The following is an 18222-nucleotide window of genomic DNA, read 5'->3' as shown; positions in this document are numbered from 1 at the left end:
TACAAACGTAAGTGCAATTTAGTAAAAGGAGAGAAGGAGGCCTGGGAATAGCAGGATCAATGGAGCAGAGAAACCATGGTGAGTTCCAGGGGGTAGATGAAGGCTGCCAGAAAGTTCCAGTCATGGTCACACATTCAGGGTGACATCACTGGGCTCAGTGAGGGAATGTGAGGTGACAGCGCAATATGGGGCTTCTTATACTAATTGTTGCAAACCTCTCAACAGTGTGCACGGACACAAATATTTTAGAAATATGGGAAAACACATCAGTAGATGTGTGCACAGTAGATACTGTGCTTTTTTATTTTGATTCATGAAAAGCATTCCCGTCAGTGTAGCATATACCACGGTGGTGCAACTGGCAAATGCCAGAGTCCTAAAATTATTCTGTCAACTGCAAGGGAAGAAAAAGATGAAGGAGAGACCTACAGATTAAAAAAAATTTAGAAGGAGGGCACCTGGTGGGCTTGTGACTCTTGACCTTGGGGTTGCAAGTTTGAGCCCCACACTGGGAGTAGAGATTACTTAAAAAAAAAAAAAAAAGTTTAAATATACCTTAAAAGATAATCAAACAAATGCAATGTGAGGACCTTATTTGGAACTGGGTTGAAACAAACTGTTAAAAAATTATATGACATTTATCAGACAACTGAAAAATTTGAACACTGGACATTTAATATCAAGGCATTATTGTTAAATTCTTAGGTATGAACATGGTATCCTGTTTTGCTAAAAAAAAATCCCTGGGGCGCCTGAGTGGCTCAGTAGGTTAAATGTCCTACTTTGGCTCAGGTCATGTTCTCACAGTTTGTTAGTTTGAACCCCGTGTTGGGCTCTGTGCTGACAGCTTGGAGCCTGGAGCCTGCTTCAGGTTCTGTGTCTCCCTTTCTCTCTGCTCCTCCCCGCTCATACTCTGCACCTCTCTCCCTCTCTCTCAAAAATAAATAAACATTAAAAAAAAAACAAAAACATTATCCTCTACAGATGCATGTTGAATTATTTATGGGTGAAATTACGTGATGGGTAGAATTTTCTCCAAAATAATAAGGGAAGGGGAAGAGGATGGGAGCCAGATGAAACAAGGTTGGGCAGGAGTTGAATGCTGAAACTGTATGATGAGTACAAGGGATTTCAATATACTATCCTGTCCATTTTTCTCTATGTGTGAAATTCTCTATAATGAAAGGTTTTTTTGAAATTCCATGTTATACTAATAAATCCTATTAGCTGTACTAAATTCTACAGCAAAAGATAAAATGTTAAAAAGAAAACTAGTCTGTTAGTGCCCTAAAATATTGAACTTTTAGTCTATGTGACATTTAAAAAAAATTTTTTTAATGTTTATTTATTTTTGAGAGAGAGAGAGACAGAGCATGAGTGGGGGAGGGGCAGAGAGCGAGGGAGACACAGAATCTGAAGCACACTCCAGGCTCTGAGCTGTCAGCACAGAGCCCGACTCAGGGCTCGAACTCACAAATCATGAGATCATGACCTGAGCCGAAGTCGGACACTTAACCGACTGAGCCACCCAGGCGCCCCTATGTGACATTTTTAAAAAAGCGTTATACATGCATGATTAATTACACTTCTTAGAACTGCTTAAGGAAGCGATTAAAAATGAACAAGAAAGGATAGTCAAGACTATACAGTTCATCCTATAAAAAAATCAAATTAAATAAATTGTGGCTTAATAAAAAATATTTGTCTATTTAAAAAGATACTGTAGGAAAGTACTTAGCAATACGAAAGTTGTTTTCAAGTTGGGGGAAAACATGTTAAAATAGTACATGTAGTAAAAATCACACTTGTTACTTAAAAAAAGCAGGAATGGGAACATGGAAAAGGACATTCAGTCAGGTTAATGGTCATCTTTTAATGAACAGGGTTATGGGTTTTTCTCTAGCTTCTTTTTGTAAACAGTTTAAGAATTCTCCATCATAACCAAGGCTTGTTTTTGTTATTTCAAAAATCACAGACACATTATCGTAAACGGATTAAATGATAAAGAGGTGTATTTGTTTGGTTTTACTCCAGCAGCACTGGCCTTACTAAACACACACACACACACACACACACACACACACACACTAAAAATCCCATACTTGAAACAAGGACTATAATTAAGAGCACTTCAGAAAAAAGTTCCTTGGGCAGGAAACAATCATCTATCTGAAAACGAAGTTCTCTCAGAAGAGAAGCACACACTCCTGTCCCACACCTGTTATGAACACACACTATCAGTGGCTTTGACTCTGGGTCTCTAGCTGTAAGAGCAAATAGTTTAACAGCAAACATATTCTATCCAGGTTAAGGTACCATAGACCCGTGAATGCATGGAGACATACCCAGACCCTGTTTTGGGGTCATGGTGAGAAAAGGGCTTGTTAAACAGCTCGTTTCTCGAGAGAGAGAGACACATGACCTCTTCTTACCCATTCACTCCCTGGGAGAGACAAAGAGCATTCTCACTGAAATCCTAATGTTTCCGTCGGAAGTGACCAGGTCACTCACTGCTTTTGTTACCCAAGACAGCATCTAAGAATCTCACCTCATAGTCTTTCCTTGGAAGGATCTCATCCTCCTCCTCCTGTGTTTCTCCAAGGATGGTCTAGAAAAACAGATCCACAAAAGCAAGACTCTTTTAACGGTTAAAAGTAAAAATAAACAGAAGTATTTATGGAAATTTGTTGCTAATTTCCAAATCGTCTCGAACTATTATCAAATGGGAACAAGACCTCAAAAAAAAAAAAACAAAAAAAAAACACCACTTTTCGGATAGGGGGTGTTGTGGGTGGCAATCTACGGTCATCCAGCTGAGCTCTTTGTTTCTATTGATGTGTTCTTCAAATAACGATTTCAGGACACCTCAAAGATGTCCCTTGCCAGCTAAAGGGGGGAAAAAATCAGGTTCCATCTGACAATGTGGCGAATCTGAAAACAGAAGGGACCTGTCAACTCTGGGACACAGCAACTCAAGTCTTCCCAGGGTGCTTTGCAGAGGGAAGCTGGATTATCAATGACCCAGAAAAGGTGAGGGATGCGGTGAGAAAGGGCTGGGGAAACTAAGCCAGCTGCATGATAAGCACAAAGTCCAGTGAAGGGGCTCATTCTGAAAACGCTGGTTTCATTCAAAACTCTTTTCACATGGAAATAAAAGAAAACACGGAGGGGATTAACTGGAGCGGGCCTGGATATTCCCTCAGATTCCAGGGAGGGGTTATGAGAAAAGACCCCAGACTTGGGCACGTGAAGCCCGGCCGATGCTTCGAGAGCTTAGGATGCAGTCCCCAGACCCCACCCGCTGCCACCTGAGGCCCCAGCGCGGCTCGGCCCCACCCCCCGGCAACGCCTCTCGCCATCCCTTGGCAACCGCCCCCTCCCCAGGCGGGCTCCGCTTGCTCCTTACCAGCTCCTCGGGGGTGCGGGTCTCACGCTCACCGCAGCAGCAGCACCACCTGCAGCAGCAGCACAGGGACCCCCTGCACCCCGCCATCTCCCTCCTTCACTGCCACTCCGGAACCCTCCACCGACCCCCTCCCACCCAGAATCCGCGCCTCACGTGACTGGCCCCGACAGTGTCACGTGGCCCTCTCGAGCTTGGGACCGAGACAGGGAGTGGCTGCAGACGGGTGGGGCGAGGGCCCGCGTCACATGACGGTGGAGGGACCACTTCCAAAGAGACCTCTGGGCGCGGCCATATTGGGGATGGAGCTTCCGGTCTCCCGCACGGATGTTTTCCGCCCTCTCGTCCCGCCTCCGTCTGCACTGCAACCTGACACCTGCGCCGCGCCCCGCCCCCCGCGCGCCCCGCCCGTCCTCCGGCGCTCACACAGCGGTCACGCAGCTGCGGCGGGTGCGAGGGCTCTGAGTCACCCGCCAAGGGAGGGTGAGTGGAAGCGAGGCGTGGGGTCGCCAGGGAGGGATATCCGGGAAGTGGGGACCACCCACCGAGGGGCGGGGAGCGAGGGAGGCCCGGCCCGGCCCGGCCCTCGAGGTGGTGGGCTCCAGCTCTTCGGCGCACGCCCCCCGGGGGACCTCTGTAACCTCCAATGGCTGCGAACCTCAGTGACTTCCAACCCTGAAACGAAGACTCCCTTGCAGTCTCCGACCTGGACGGAGGGACCCCGGGGAAGAGGCGGCCCTGAGACGGGGGTGGTGACCCAGACCCTCGGGACCGGGTCTGGGTCCGCGTCCCCGCCCCCACCATGACCCAGTGACCCGGTGACTAGATTCGCGGTTTTGGAAGCCACCCGGGTGCCGGTGGCGTTTTTCCGGCTCCAGCCTTTTAAACCTGCCTCCCAGCTGAGCACCTGTGGGCCGCTGGCACTGCCGTCTGCGGTGCCCACTGCGTCGGGCTGCGCACAGGTGTCCACCCCTGGCCCTTCTGGGAGCGATGGGTTTTGCATTCGCGCACTGCGCGGTGCTTGGCACAGATTAAGCGAGTGGTCAGTAAATGTCAGAAGGTTATTTTGAGAAGAGAGTGACGGTGCCTGACCTGTTGGCGCTGAGTGCTGGCTTTTATCATCGTGGGGATGCCATAGGCAGGATATTGGGCTCTCCTCTCAGGGCACTGGGGTGGGGGTGGGGGGGTAGGAGAGGAGACAAAACCGTGAAGCCACAATTACAGCCCTGTGTTGGGTGCTATGGGAGTCCAGCTTAAAATGGGTAAGTGCTGGGAGGTAGAAGGTTGAAAGAAGGCACATGCCTGGCACGTTCTAGGAATGCTGTAAGTCTTTATTAAAGAAACGAAAGAGCAGGTAGTTCGTGGGTGGTTCTGCTTCCTGCCCCCTCTCCTGGTTTGGTTCCAGCAGACAGTTAATGAGCCACTCTCTTGAGTTCAGGAGGAAGGCCAGCTAGGCCCATCTTGACATTCTTCCCTTCTTCACTCACGTTGGCCATTCCTGCTGAGAACCTCGAGTTTTAGGATCAAAATGGGCATCCCTAGGGAGAAAAACCGTCGGTATGAGTGTTTTTACTCTGGTCCTGACTCCTTGACTTTGGACGTGCAAACTTGTGTTATGTGCACTTGTGTGTGTTTCGGGGGAGAGGAGCAGTGGATTTCATCAATTTCTCAGGAGTCTAGAGCCCCCAAATAGTTAAGAACACTGGCTTGGCAGTGGATGATCCCTGAAAGGAATGAACTTGGCCTGGTTGTTCCTCTGATGACCCCAAGTCACCACACATTGGATTTTCGCTACCAAAAGTGTGTGTTTGCACATTGCTGTGCAAGAGTAGCGTTCTGTTTTGTTTTTAAGAATTTGTCTTATTTTCCCCACCAAACCGGCCAATGACGCCGTGCTCTCCGTTGGCCTGCCTGTGGTTGCCAAGGCTCAGGGCTTCCTATGTGGTTGCTGTGCAGTCACTATAATTACTTTAACTGACTTCAGTGGTGTGTGTAAGGAGGACAGTCTGGAAGGCAGGCACAGACCGGACAGCTTTTGTTCTGAGTTGAACATAAATTCACGCCCTTACTGAATTTGGGTCTGTTTCCTTGTGGAACCTACTCAATGTCAAGTTCTAAGCCATGACGCGTCTTTTTTTGGAGAAGCGTGAACTCAGGAGAAATCTGGCTGCCTTGTCATGCCCGCACCCTTCCATCCTGCAAGCACACAAACCGTTCCAAGTAACAGGAGATATTCCAGGCAGGGCCAGGCTGAGCTCTGCCTTCTTGGGAGAGTGATCCAGTGACCCTGAACGTCTGTTGGTCTCATATCCACCAACCCCTGCAGCCTCTAGTCAACATCCCCCTCCTTCCAGCTTCTGCTGCTAGAGCCCCAGCGCTCGCTCTCTCTCTCTCTCTCTCTCTCTCTCTCTCTCTCTCTCTCTCTCGCCTAGAAGCCTTGCCCCCGCCCCCTTGCGCAGGGCCCCAGCTCTAGCTCTGGGCTCTTCCCTTGTCACACCTCCCTCCGCCCAGACAAACACACTGGCTGGGGGAAGGTTCCTCCTGTTTTGTCCCCACCCACTCTGGGTCTGAGCTGGCGGAGATGGACCATCCAACACCCAAGGTCCTCCTAGCCAGGCCCCGCTGCCCCTCCCTACGAATGTGGGCTTTGGAGGCCAGCAGCGGGAGGTTCTCAGTGCCACCCTCCATCAGGTAGCTGTCACCGAGGATCCACGGGCTGAAAGAGCGTGTTTCTGTGCCGGGTGGGGGCTGGTTTATTTAGAGCCAGGCAGCTGTGGAGGGCAAAGCTTTGAGTGAAGCAGTGTAGACAGTCATAGCTGTGGTGTGTGCAGCCCTTGGGTGGGGGCACCGTCACCCTTACCCTCACCAGCCTTCTTCCCGCGTGGAAATGCAGCATCTCTCACTTGACCCTGCCACTCCGGGTCCTGGCTGCCTGCCCTCTGACGCTCCTGCCCTCCACCCCGTGCAGCAGGAACCCGGCCATGGTGAACGAACCCAGAGGGGATGGTGGCCCCACGTCCCGCTCGGAGGGCAGCAGCAGTGGCAGCGAGAGCTCCAAGGATAGTTCGAGATGTTCCACGCCGGGGCTGGACCCCGAGCGCCACGACAGACTCAGGGAGAAGATGAGGCGGAGGATGGAATCTGGTGACAAGTGGTTCTCCCTAGAATTCTTCCCTCCTCGGACCGCTCAGGGGGCCGTCAATCTCATCTCGAGGTGCGCTGATGTCCTTAGGAAATAGGGGCCGAATGAGGGGGGTGGGGGAGGCAAACCGGCAGCCCGGGGGCAGGGCCACACTTTGACCCGGCAGAAGAAGGCCGCCAGAGGGGGTGGAAAAGAGCGGGGGGGGGGGGGGGGGGGGGGGAGATCATCTGAGCGCCAGCTTCAGACCCTGCAAGCAACTTGGAATTTTTAGAGTCACACACTGCACGTAACGGGTTAAAAATGTTCATTCTCTCAGACCGCATTCTTTGGCGGAACTTGGGGCTGGTGCACAAATACAGTTTGGGAAGTCATAAAGCAGCGGCTTGGAGAACATTTTCCACAAGTAAGGAATTTGACTTAGGCCTCTTGAAATCTAGAAACGCGAAATGAGTTACGTTAGCACGTTATGAATTGCAGTTCCTTTTTTAAGAAAGAAAGTGTCTGCTTTTTACCATTTGTATCTTCCATGTGTCGCTCGCTCTCACGGTTTTGAGGTTTAAAGGCACAAGGGTGTTTAAATACCCTGTTACAGCTCGTGCACGTGTGCACACCTGTGGCTCTTCGGGAACCGTGGCCTTGTTCCATAAGGTCGCTGGCCGCTGCACCGCAGCCGGGAGGCAGCATGAAAGAAACCTGTGTCTGCCGACCCTCTTTTCTCCCCGTTCCTAGAGTGAGCCTCTGTTTGCCACTCTGAGAGTTCCCCAAACCTCTGACCATCGAAGTGTCTTAGCTCACCCGAGATAATGAGCGTGCAAATGCTTTGAAAAGGCTGATGTACTGCTCTCACACGAAAGGGTTTCACTGTTGCTCATCAGTTACCTCTACAGTCGTCGTCATCATCATCGAAGCTCACACTGCCTGAGTGCTCGGTGTGTACCAGGCACTTTTCTAAGAGCTGTGGAGCTGTCTATGGTAGTACTTCCGTAGTGTTATCACGAAGTAGGTACCGTTCTTCGCACGTTTTTGCAGTGAAGAGACTGGGGCTCAGACAGATCAAGTAATTTTCCCGAGATCACACAGCTAATAAGCAGCGAAGCCAGCAGGAGATGAATGGAGTTGGCCCGATTACCACCTGCGTGTGATGGTTCCCTAACCCCTGGGCCCCAAGGGAAGGTGGTGAAGGGTAGTGTGCTCTCAGGAGCCCCTCTTCAGAAAGAAATTCCATACAGGTTTGATCGGATGGGGGCAGGTGGCCCCCTCTTCATAGATGTGACCTGGCACCCGGCAGGGGATCCCGGCTCAGACAAGGAGACCTCCTCCATGGTGATCGCCAGCACCGCCGTGAACTACTGTGGCCTGGAGACCATCCTGCACATGACCTGCTGCTGTCAGAGCCGGGAACAGATCACAGGCTATCTGCACAAGGCCAAGCGGCTGGGCCTGAAGAACATCTTGGCGTTGAGGGGAGGTGTGGAGCCCGCACCCTGCTATCTGGGATCTCACTTCCTCGAAGGCCTCTTCTGTCCCTGGAGCGGTCCTTTACTTTTCTCTGGGTCCCACACTGAGCGCGCTCAGTCCCCTCCCTGCCAGTAGTGTCCACGGGCACTGTGGGTAGTGAGCACTGTGGGTACCACACACGGAGCCGCTTCTTGACCTCCTGACCCCGGCGTAGTTCAGGCGGGAATGCAGCCAGCGCCTGATAACCCTCTGCCCTGGCCGCACACAGCGTCATCGATCGCTGGCTGTACCCAGCCCTGGGCCCAATCAAAGAGCGTGGTTCTGGCATCGATCCCAGGGGTGAGACAGTCGCCGGTGCCTCTAGTACCTGCTGTCCCACCCAAGTGTGAGGAGGAGGACCCGGACGGGTGGGATTCTGTGGCCTCGTGCCCTCCACAAGAACTCACTTGAGTAGACATTCTCCCGGGAGGCAAGAGGTCCAAGAGGGCGGGAGAGTAAGCAGTAGGGTTGGGTGAGGGTGCCTGAACACAGCCAGATTGGGGTAGGGAAGGGGTCTCCGACGCCCCAGGCTAACTGAGGAGGCGCAGCTGCCCCCTGGTTAGCCCTGCCGGCGCACTGCCTGCAGAGTCGGTGCTCGGTAAGCGTTTGGCAGGATGGCCACGGTCTTCCTGGCCACCATTTGCCAAGTGCCACGCTGGGAGGAAGGGACGCGCACCCTGGAGGAAATCAAGGCTCTACCTCTGAGGAGCTGACAACCCGGGTGGGGGGTGGGGAGAAGGAACAGAAAGGCTGTCTGGAGGGTGGGTGACACCCAGTGACTGTGACCTCTGCCACCCCTGCAGACCCCGTGGGTGACCAGTGGGAAGAGGAGGAAGGAGGCTTCAGCTATGCTGCAGACTTGGTGAGGCACATCCGAAGCGAGTTTGGAGACTACTTTGACGTCTGTGTGGCAGGTGAGTGGCTGGGCCTTCCCAGTGCATGGGGACAGGGGAGGGAAGGAATGACGCGCCCAGAGGGCACAGAACGCCCACCAGCACTCAGTTCAGGACCCGATATCCCAGGGTGCCGTGGGCCTGAGCCTGTGCCAGGTGAGGGAGGCTCAGGGGTGCATCACACAATGCCCTTGCTCTCATTGTCTTGCCCCACCCTTTGAATTTTTATTCCTCTGCCTTTTTGCACTCTTACCTTGCTTCCTAGCCCTATTCTTCTTCTTTAAACAAAAAGAATATTTATTAAGATGGTGGGGGGGGGGGGGCAAGGAATCTCAGAACCCCAGTCAGGAAATGGCATCTGACCTCACTAGGCCCCGGCTCAGAAAGCAGTCAGAAACCAAGGCCTCCCTCATTCTGTCTGGAGCCACATAGTCCCCCCACCCCCACCCTGACCCCCTCTCTACCTCCCACTGCACATTTGCTCCATGCTTCCGATAGTTCTGATCGGTCTGCTTTTACACACACTGACCAGCTGCCAGCTCCTAAGTGTACATGATCACGTCCAGCCAATAGTCCAGACTGACCGACAGGTCTCAGTATCGGTTCTGAATTCTCAGGAGAGAGCATCGGATCAGCTCAGCGTCCGTTCTGTGGGCTACAGCCAAGACGCAAGTTGCACTTGCTGGAAATGGCCTTCCCTCTTACCCCCGCTTACTGGGATTGGGCCTCAGCTTCTCAAACCAGGGCTTGGGTACGGTGAAGCAAATGTGCCAGGGATACCAGAAGTCCAGGGATTGCTTTGACACATCATTTAGCGTGACAACTTTTCTGAAACATTTTTTGGGAAAATATCATTTTTATATTAAAACAAACATAGCCACATTCTGGAGTAGCATGTCCAAGTGACGTGATTTTTACAAAATAAGCCACGTGGCTTCAAGGTAGCTAGTTGTTGCCTATGGCTTTGGGTTTAGTCCCAGGCCCCCATGTACGTATCCACTTTTCACAGTCAACAGGCGTGTTTAGGTGAGTGTAGGAGGCCCTGATGAGGAGTCAGGCACATGGCGGGCATTGCCACCTGTTCAAGTGTTAGCTGCCCACACTGGCCACCCTTGGGTCAGTTAATTGAGGAACACGCACATGTGCAGTAGGCATTACACGCATGGAGACTGGCTGAGCTGTGAGCTTGCAGGTACCGAGGGGTCTGGTGCTTCGCCTGTCATAAAGTGGGCGAGAAGGCTGATCCCAGGGTTGGAAAACAGCAGATTGGGGCTGTGACAGAAAATACAGTAAATGGAGCAAAATCTAAATGTAAGTATGTGCTGTGTTTGCTGATACTGATGATTTACAGCTCTAGTCTCAGCTGTGAAAATCGCCTTGTTTTTGAAATTCCTGCTGGAAGAATAGCTTGTTATTGAAAGTGAAATTGTGGTGCTCAGTCCCTCCCATGTTTCACCCCTTGAAACAAGAGTTTTTATCTTCCCTTTTGACTTGCAGTTTCTTCAGAACAAAACTGCCTTTATCACAGCAAAGCAGGCTGTCTCTCCGCAGCCTGGCTCAGGGTCCTGCCCAGGGCTGAGGCTGAGGAAGCCAGCACTCCTGATAGCTTCATTTTTTTTTTAAGATTTAACATATATTTTTAAAAATTTTTAAATTTATTTTTGAGAGAGAGAGAGAGAGAGCATGAGCAGGGGAGGGGCAGAGAGGGAGAGAGAGAAAGAATCTCAAGCAGGCTCCGGACTGTCAGTGCAGAGACTAACACCAGGGTCTAGCTCAGAAGCCTTAAGATCACGACCCGAGCTGAAATCAAGAGTCGGACACTTAACCGACCAAGCCACCCAAGCACCCCTCACCAGGACATAATTTAACTTTGGTGATCCTGGGGCTCATCATCAAGAAGACAGAGGAGAAGCAAAAAAAAAAAAAAAAAAAAAAAAAAAAAAAAAAAAAAAAAAAAAAAAAAAAAAATTTTAATAAAAATATAAGAAGACCAGAGTCAGGAGTATGCATGCAGTTTCTAACCAGATTCTGCTTCCAGAAGCTGTGCACCCACAGGCAGGGCATTCTTCTGTGGGCATCTTTTCACTGGACAGTCCCCGATGATATTTGTATTCCTTTCCTCTGGCTTGATCCCTGTTAGAGATCTGGGAGTTCATTATACTGTTTTCATTACTTGGGAGTAGTAAGTTTTCAAACTTCTGTAATAAAAAGTTGAAAATGGGGGCACCTGGGTAGCTCTGTCTGTTGAGCATCCGACTCTTGGTTTTGGCTCAGGTCATGATCCCAGAGGTCGTGGGATTGAGCCCCGTGTCATGCTCTGCGCTGAGCATGCTTGAGGTTCTCTCTGTCTCTGTCTCCCTCTCTCTGTCTGTCTCTGTCTGTCTCTGTCTCCTCCTCTCCCTCTCCTTCTGCCCCTCTCCGCTGTAGCTTCATCAAGGCCTACCGTCATCCTTTGCAGGCAGGGCCGCTCAGGGAAGCAATCAGTTTCCAGAGCTGGGGAGGAGCCTAGGTGACATGTGGTCCCACCTCCCGAATCCCATCCTCAGCCTCCCCGGCAGCCCCAGTGCTTCACCCTCCAGGAGATTGTTACCTGGTGGGGCTGCTCGCTGGGACCGATCCTGGCTCTGTCATCACAAGCGACAGACTATGACTGATAAGGAACTTGATGCAGGTGAATCCCTTCTCCCCGTATGACAGACCATTGGGCTTTTGGCGGTAGTTACGGAATTCCGTCCATTCTTTCCTTCAGGTGGAACATCTCCACTTTAGTCAAGGCTTCCCTCTGTGTGCATGGTTTCGAACTTTCAGTCTCTTGGATCCCTGAATAATTTTGATGTTCAATTAATCCACTGCCCAGACCCCAGATGCCGCCTGACCCGTGCTGAATGTGGTACTTCCTCTTTTCTGTGGCCACAAAGTGCAGGCCTGGTTTTTTGCCCGGCTGGTTGCAAGGGACGTGAGGCAGGTCAGGGAGCTGTCCCCCACAATTCTTTGGCGGGTGGCCATAGGCTGCCTCTCACCGAGGGTCATGTCTGGAGTGAGAGGCACATCCCTGCGAGCCCAGCCACCCACTGTTTCGGCCCGTTCGTGCTGCAGTATTGCAGGGGACGAGTCCAGAACCCCCGAGGCAGAGAACTCTGGGTTCCCAGCTTTCTGGTCTCTTCGTCATTCACCTTGAGCAGGTGGGAGCCAGCCTCTCCCAACTGTCATCCCTATCGGCAGGTTACCCCAAAGGCCACCCCGACGCAGGGAGCTTTGAGGCCGACCTGAAGTACTTGAAGGAGAAGGTATCCGCAGGAGCCGACTTCATCATCACCCAGCTTTTCTTTGAGGCTGACACATTCTTCCACTTTGTTAAGGCTTGCAGCGAGATAGGCATTACCTGCCCCATCCTCCCCGGAATCTTTCCTATCCAGGTGAGGGTCCCAGGAGGGCTGTCCTAGCATAGGCCAGGGCCCTGGGGTGAAATTGAAATGCCAGGTTCCTGGTAAAGTGCTTTGATGCTCATTGGATTTCCCTTCTGACAGATGCTCCAGTCCTTGGAAAATGCCACCCCATTTTGATTACCTCGTCTCCCACCCTCCCAGACAGCAACAGGGGCTGTCGGAGGGGCCTGCTGACAAGTGTCACTAAAGGGGATAATCACTGTCGTTATAAATCTTGGTTAAGTCAATGTTTCCCAAACTTGGCCGTCATCAGAATCATCTGAAAAGCTTTTTCAAAATGTAGGTTTCCAAATCCCATGCCTAGAGGTTCTGATTTAATAGATCTGAGGTAGGGCCTGGGAACTCTCACGTTACTTAAGTTTTACAGGCCGTGCTGATGATCAGTGTGGCTTGGGAACCACTGGCCTTGATGCCCACTATGTTATCAGTGAAGACAACTAGGGGCGGAAGGGCTGGCTCAGACCGAGGGCAGGAATGCCGTGGGCAGCCGGTATGCTCTGTGGAGTGGAAGAAGCAGGACAAGGCGAGGGCACGTGTACAGTCTGGTCTGACCTCCCGGAGTCCCTCTGTGCCACGCGACAGTTGGCCAGGAGGCCCGGCAGGGATGGGGAGGGCAGTAAGTATTTCGGGGAAGAGACGGGCTGGGAGATAGCACCCAGAGTCCCCTGTGTCTCGGGCAGGGCTACCACTCCCTTCGGCAGCTTGTGAAACTGTCCAAGCTGGAGGTACCGCAGCAGATCAAGGACGTGATCGAGCCAATCAAAGACAATGACGCTGCCATCCGCAACTATGGCATCGAGCAGGCTGTGAGCCTGTGCCAGGAGCTTCTGACCAGTGGCTTGGTGCCAGGCCTTCACTTCTACACCCTCAACCGCGAGATGGCCACCACAGAGGTGCTGAAGCGCCTGGGCATGTGGATTGAGGACCCCAGGTGAAGCCGGCGGCCCCGAATTCAGGCCTAGGAGCCACAGAGGAAGGTCGGGTGGGCGGAGAAGTCAGTAATCACAGAGTGAACATGCCCTAGTGGTGCTGGCCACCACAGCCGTCCAGAGGGAGGTCTCCCCTGGCTAGCGGTACACTTAGGGTTCCGCCTCAGGGGGAAGTCCATGCACAGAGTGAGAGCAGAGGTCTCCACCCGGCTCAGTGGTGCGCCCCTCTTTCCTGCGTCCTCTGGCCAGTTGCTCATTCGTTCTGTCTCCATTCTCCCCCAGGCGTCCCCTGCCCTGGGCCGTCAGTGCCCACCCCAAGCGCCGGGAGGAGGACGTGCGTCCCATCTTCTGGGCCTCCAGACCAAAGAGTTACATCTACCGCACCCAGGAGTGGGACGAGTTCCCCAACGGCCGCTGGTGAGCACCTGGTGGGGACCCCGTAGCAAGTGCGAGTGTGTCCTGTTTCTTGGGAGGGAGCTGAAGGGAGTTTGCCTGCTTCTCTGCATGCTTTCTGGGGAGCAGTCAGGGACAGGATCCGCAAGAATGCCCCCGGGTGGGTGGGGGCGCCTGTCCCTCCATCAGGAGCCCCGGGTCAGGAGTGTGCCTTGCCCTCCGGGTGCCTCCCTGGCCAGGGGCAATTCCTCCTCTCCAGCCTTCGGGGAGCTGAAGGACTACTATCTCTTCTACCTGACGAGCAAGTCCCCGAGGGAGGAGCTGCTGAAGATGTGGGGGGAGGAGCTGACCGGGGAAGAAAGCGTCTTTGAAGTCTTTGCCTGCTACCTCTCGGGAGAGCCCAACCAGAATGGCTATAAGGTGAGGGCCGCGGGGGGCCCTGTTAGGTGCCCTTTCCTGTCTCCCTGTGGGCCAGGCCTCGGGGGGCCCTGTTAGGTGCCCTTTCCTGTCTCCCTGTGGGCCAGGCCTCGGGGCTGGGACTCATGCCGCCCCCTGTTTACCTAAGCCTCACCTCTCTCTGGACACAGCACCTCAGCAAAGGGAAGGGTGAGCTGGGAAGTCCCCGCCTGGGGTGCCCGGTGACCGGCGGAGCCCGCAAGAGGGAGGAAGGCGGGCTGCCGGGCGTGATGCCGCCCCAGCCTGGCCCGCCCTCTCTCCCAGGTGACTTGCCTGCCCTGGAATGACGAGCCCTTGGCGGCCGAGACCAGCTTGATGAAGGAGGAGCTGCTTCGAGTGAACCGGCAGGGCATCCTCACCATCAACTCCCAGCCCAACATCAACGGGAAGCCATCCTCCGACCCCATTGTGGGCTGGGGCCCCAGTGGGGGCTATGTCTTCCAGAAGGTGTGGCAGGGACACATGGGGCTTCCCCACCCCGGCCGGCATCCAGGGGTTCCCCAGAGAGGAGGACAGAGAAGCCTTCCTCTCTGGGGTCTCTTTATTCTGAGAGGTAGAGCGGATAGGAGCTCATGCTCTATGTCAGGCAGACCTGGGCAGGCGGGTCGCGTGACCGCTCTGAGCCTCAACTGCCTCTTCTGCAAAATGGGGATAGATCCCGTCACGTTCCGGGGCGGAAACGTGACAACGCATGGGAAGTGCTTAGCACGTGGGAAGAACGCGGGAAGCGTTCACGAAATGGAACTGTTACTGGTCTCCTGAGTTGGCACCTTTCTTTAGAAAGGGGTGCTAGAGGTAAAATTACATTATAAACTAAAGCCCGTGGGCTCTGGAATTTCAGAGACGTGGATTTGAGGACCAGGTCTGCTGCACCTTCCGTGCGGCCAAGTTGCTCAACGTCTCTGAACCTAGTTTCCCCATGTGAGAAATGGGGACAATAGTGCCCCCACTCAACCCCTGACGGGCAGTTGGGGTTCAAGAAGCCCTTGCCATCAGTGTTACCGTGAAGGGAGCGGGGAGGCTGGGATGAGTCAGGCCTCTCTCCCATGTCTCAGCTCGTCAGACTGGGCCTCCCGTCCGTTTTCTGAGATGGCTTCTCTGTGAAACCTTCCCTAGTGGCGAGAGGGGGGCAGGTGTCCCTCAGACCTGTCCAGACTGAAACACCTCACATACGTGCTCCTGTCCCCCTTGCCTGGATTCATGATGCGATCCGCACGGCCACGCTAGTCCCAGTGCCTCAAGTCCTGCCACACGTGTGGGCGTGGGCGCCTCCCCGGGACGGTCCGGAGGGCCAGCGCCCGGTGTCGCGGAGCACGTGGTGTGCTTAGCAGCACACGGAGCAGGGTCGTGCGAGGCCCCGGGCTGATGTGGCGGTGCCCGCCCCTCTCCCGCAGGCCTACTTGGAGTTCTTTACTTCCCGTGAGACGGTGGGGGCGCTTCTGCAGGTGCTGAAGAAGTACGAGCTCCGGGTTAATTACCACATCGTGGACGTGAAGGTAGGCCGGCTTCCGGGGTGTCGACAGCGCTCAGCAGGCCCAGACACCCGGGGCTGAAGGCACCACGCTTACTCCTCCACTCAGCGAGCACCGAGCGCCGAGCCCTGGCCAGGCACGGAGGAAACGGATACACGTACACAGAGCCAGGCCCCTGCCCTCAGCTCAGAGCGCCCCCAGCCTAGGGAGGGGGCCCAGTCAGTGGGTAATTACAAATCCAGCTGCACTTTTAACAATAAAGTTCAGTATGGGATGCTGGGACGCAGGGGAGGGACGTCTGACCTGGGAGGTCAGGGAAGGCTTAGAGGGGTCCCGTGTGGCTGGCTGGACTCTTTGAGGACAAGGGCAAGGACATCACGGGGAAAGGGCAGAGGGTGTGCGAAGGCATTGTCTGCACAGCCCGTGGGGACGCCGCTGAGTGGGTTCAGAGTCAGGCTAAGTATCGACTGTCCGGCTTGGAAGCTGGGTTTTCCCCTAAACACAGGAAGGAGCCTTTCCCAGCAGCGGTAGCTTGGCTCCGTGTTTTGTCGTAGGCAAGTCAGGGCGGACGGTGGTGCGAATGGTAGGGCCAAGGAAGACTAGAGTCAGAGGCCCCTGTGGTAGTCCGGTGGCAAAGACAGGCCCGGCTGGGCAGCCCCGAGGGGACGGATTGCAGAGTAAGCCGGCAGGAGCTACCGGATGTGGGGGATGGGACTGGGGGGGAGTGGAGCTTGGAGGCTGGGAGGAGGAAGGAAGCAGCCTGTGGCCTCTCACAGGGTGGCAGAGCTGGGAGGGGCAGGTGGAGGGGATGGAACAGAGCGCACTCCCGGTGGGTTGGGTGAGCTGGGTTCGCAGGCACTGGAAGGACTGCAGGTGTCTGGGCCCGGGTCTGTTCTGACCCCCTCCCCCACCCCCACCCCCCCATCAGGGTGAAAACATCACCAATGCCCCCGAGCTGCAGCCCAATGCAGTCACTTGGGGCATCTTCCCTGGGCGAGAAATCATCCAGCCTACAGTGGTGGATCCTGTCAGCTTCATGTTCTGGAAGGTAAGGACGCTGGGAGCGGGCCTGCCCTGCCCACCTTGCCAGCCTTAGGCTGGCAGTGGCAGCGGCAGCCCAGGGCTGGTGGACTCTGCCTCGAGGTGTTGAGTTCTGGGCTGGGGGATGGGATGCGACCCTGGCAGTGAGCCTCGTTTCTATTCCGGGAAATGTCCTGTTGGGCAGCATGGAGGCCCTTGGGGCACTGAGCGTGGAGCCCTGACCTGCGGCTCTGTTAACCTTGCCCGTGTCTGTGTGTGTGTGTGTCTGTGCGTGTGTGTGTGTGTGTGTGTCCGCACGTGCCCGTGTGTGCAGGATGAAGCCTTTGCCCTGTGGATCGAGCAGTGGGGCAAGCTGTACGAGGAGGAGTCTCCGTCCCGCATGATCATCCAGTACATCCACGACAACTACTTCCTGGTCAACCTGGTAGATAACGAGTTTCCGCTGGACAACTGCCTGTGGCAAGTGGTAGAAGACACGTTTGAGCTGCTCAACAGACCCGGGCCAGAGCAGGAGACAGAGACCCTGTGATCCCGCGCCCTGATGTTCTTGGCCTGAGGCCACTCGTGTCCTGCCTTCCTCCTCCCCAGTCCTGGTTTTCCTGGGGACCCCTCTTCTCCTCCATCTCTCCCCGAGCCCTGGCCTCCACTCCTCACACGGTGATGGCAGCTAGACTTGGCGTGAGGCTTGCCGGCTCCGGCTGGGCCTGAGTCCGCCCCACGTCGGAACGGGGCGTTTGTGGCTCGGCCTAGTGCTCTTTGGTGAGAAGCACCCCCCTCCTGCAGAGGACCGTGGGAGGTGGAACAGCATCTTCCCTGACAAGGAGAGAGGATGGTTGTTGCCGACTGAGGCCTCGAACCAGGGCAGACCCTGGGAGCCGGCCTGGGGCTGCCAGTGACCTTGCACTTGGGACCCACGGGGATGGCAAAGCGAACCTGGGTAGCGGGCGCGGGCAGTGCTGCAGAAGAGACATAGAGCGAGGGCGCCGCACCCTCATCTCCGAGGTGTTGGCCGCCGGGCACTTAAGTGCTCGTGGGCGGGAGGGGCAGACCACTGCCCTGCCCACCTGCCCGCGTCCCAGGCCTCCGGACAGGCCTTGGCCTGAAACGTGATAGCGTGGGCATTTCTTGCCAGCGTCTGCCTGCGAGCCAGCCGGGCTTTCACCTTTCCACAAGGCTGCTTTTTGAAAGAGCCGTTTCTATGTTCTGGCGGCTCGAGAGGGAAAGTGTCTCTTAAAGGTTGAAGGCATCTATACCCTTCTACTTGGTGGAGCCCTCGGCCTTCCCTCCCCCCAACCCCCGCCATGGAGCGCTACCCTGACTGTTACCGTCAAGGGCAAAGATGAGGCTCCACTGAGCAGGATTTATTTCTTCCTGGCTTATTTTTTTAGATGGGACCTTTTCCTGCCAGCTGCTCTGTCCCCTCTGCTCCCTCCTCCCCCACCCCCCCACCCCCCACTCCCTCGCCATTCCCAAAGCTGTCTGCCTGGCCCTGCTCCCCTGGAGTCATCCCTCAAGCCCCACTGCTCAGGGACAGTGACCAGGGGATGCAC

At 54.6% G+C, this 18222-nt stretch overlaps 2 protein-coding genes across 8 annotated transcripts in view; one reads left to right on the top strand and one right to left on the bottom strand.

The window, feature by feature from the left end:
* Positions 1–3526, bottom strand: part of CLCN6 (chloride voltage-gated channel 6) — a 32313-nt gene extending 28787 nt beyond the window's left edge. Inside the window, 2 exon segments of the mRNA XM_042998081.1 lie at positions 2549–2608; positions 3407–3526. Of these exon segments, the coding sequence (XP_042854015.1) occupies positions 2549–2608; positions 3407–3493 (147 nt within the window). The 5' untranslated portion in view covers positions 3494–3526.
* A 263-nt stretch (positions 3527–3789) lies between these two features.
* MTHFR (methylenetetrahydrofolate reductase) lies at positions 3790–18130 on the top strand. 7 transcript variants are annotated; one of them, XM_042998086.1, is made up of 12 exons: positions 3790–3886; positions 6375–6617; positions 7775–8013; positions 8846–8956; positions 12158–12351; positions 13062–13312; positions 13593–13727; positions 13943–14123; positions 14424–14606; positions 15554–15655; positions 16560–16679; positions 16986–18130. In XM_042998086.1, the coding sequence occupies exons 2-12, from the start codon at positions 6385–6387 to the stop codon at positions 17199–17201; spliced, it is 1965 nt and encodes a 654-aa protein (XP_042854020.1). In that variant the 5' UTR covers positions 3790–3886; positions 6375–6384; the 3' UTR covers positions 17202–18130. The 7 variants fall into 7 exon arrangements, with proteins under 7 accessions (XP_042854020.1, XP_042854019.1, XP_007078441.1 ...); XM_042998085.1 differs by having other exon boundaries at positions 3808–3886; positions 6372–6617; XM_007078379.2 differs by lacking the exon at positions 3790–3886 and adding an exon at positions 3922–4365 and having other exon boundaries at positions 6372–6617.
* The last annotated feature ends 92 nt before the right edge of the window (positions 18131–18222 follow it).

Source organism: Panthera tigris, chromosome C1 (genome assembly GCF_018350195.1).
Source record: "Panthera tigris isolate Pti1 chromosome C1, P.tigris_Pti1_mat1.1, whole genome shotgun sequence".
Classification (NCBI taxonomy): domain Eukaryota; kingdom Metazoa; phylum Chordata; class Mammalia; order Carnivora; family Felidae; genus Panthera; species Panthera tigris.
This window is presented reverse-complemented; position numbering and strand designations above follow the sequence as displayed.

Excerpts from the sequence above, each read along its gene's own strand:
- MTHFR (XM_042998082.1), top strand. The coding sequence starts at position 5,985 with ATGGACCATCCAACACCCAAGGTCCTCCTAGCCAGGCCCCGCTGCCCC. Across the intron at positions 6,618-7,774 it reads GCCGTCAATCTCATCTCGAG|GTTTGATCGGATGGGGGCAG; the intron begins GTGCGCTGATGT and ends AATTCCATACAG. Across the intron at positions 14,607-15,553 it reads GGGGCTATGTCTTCCAGAAG|GCCTACTTGGAGTTCTTTAC; the intron begins GTGTGGCAGGGA and ends CCTCTCCCGCAG.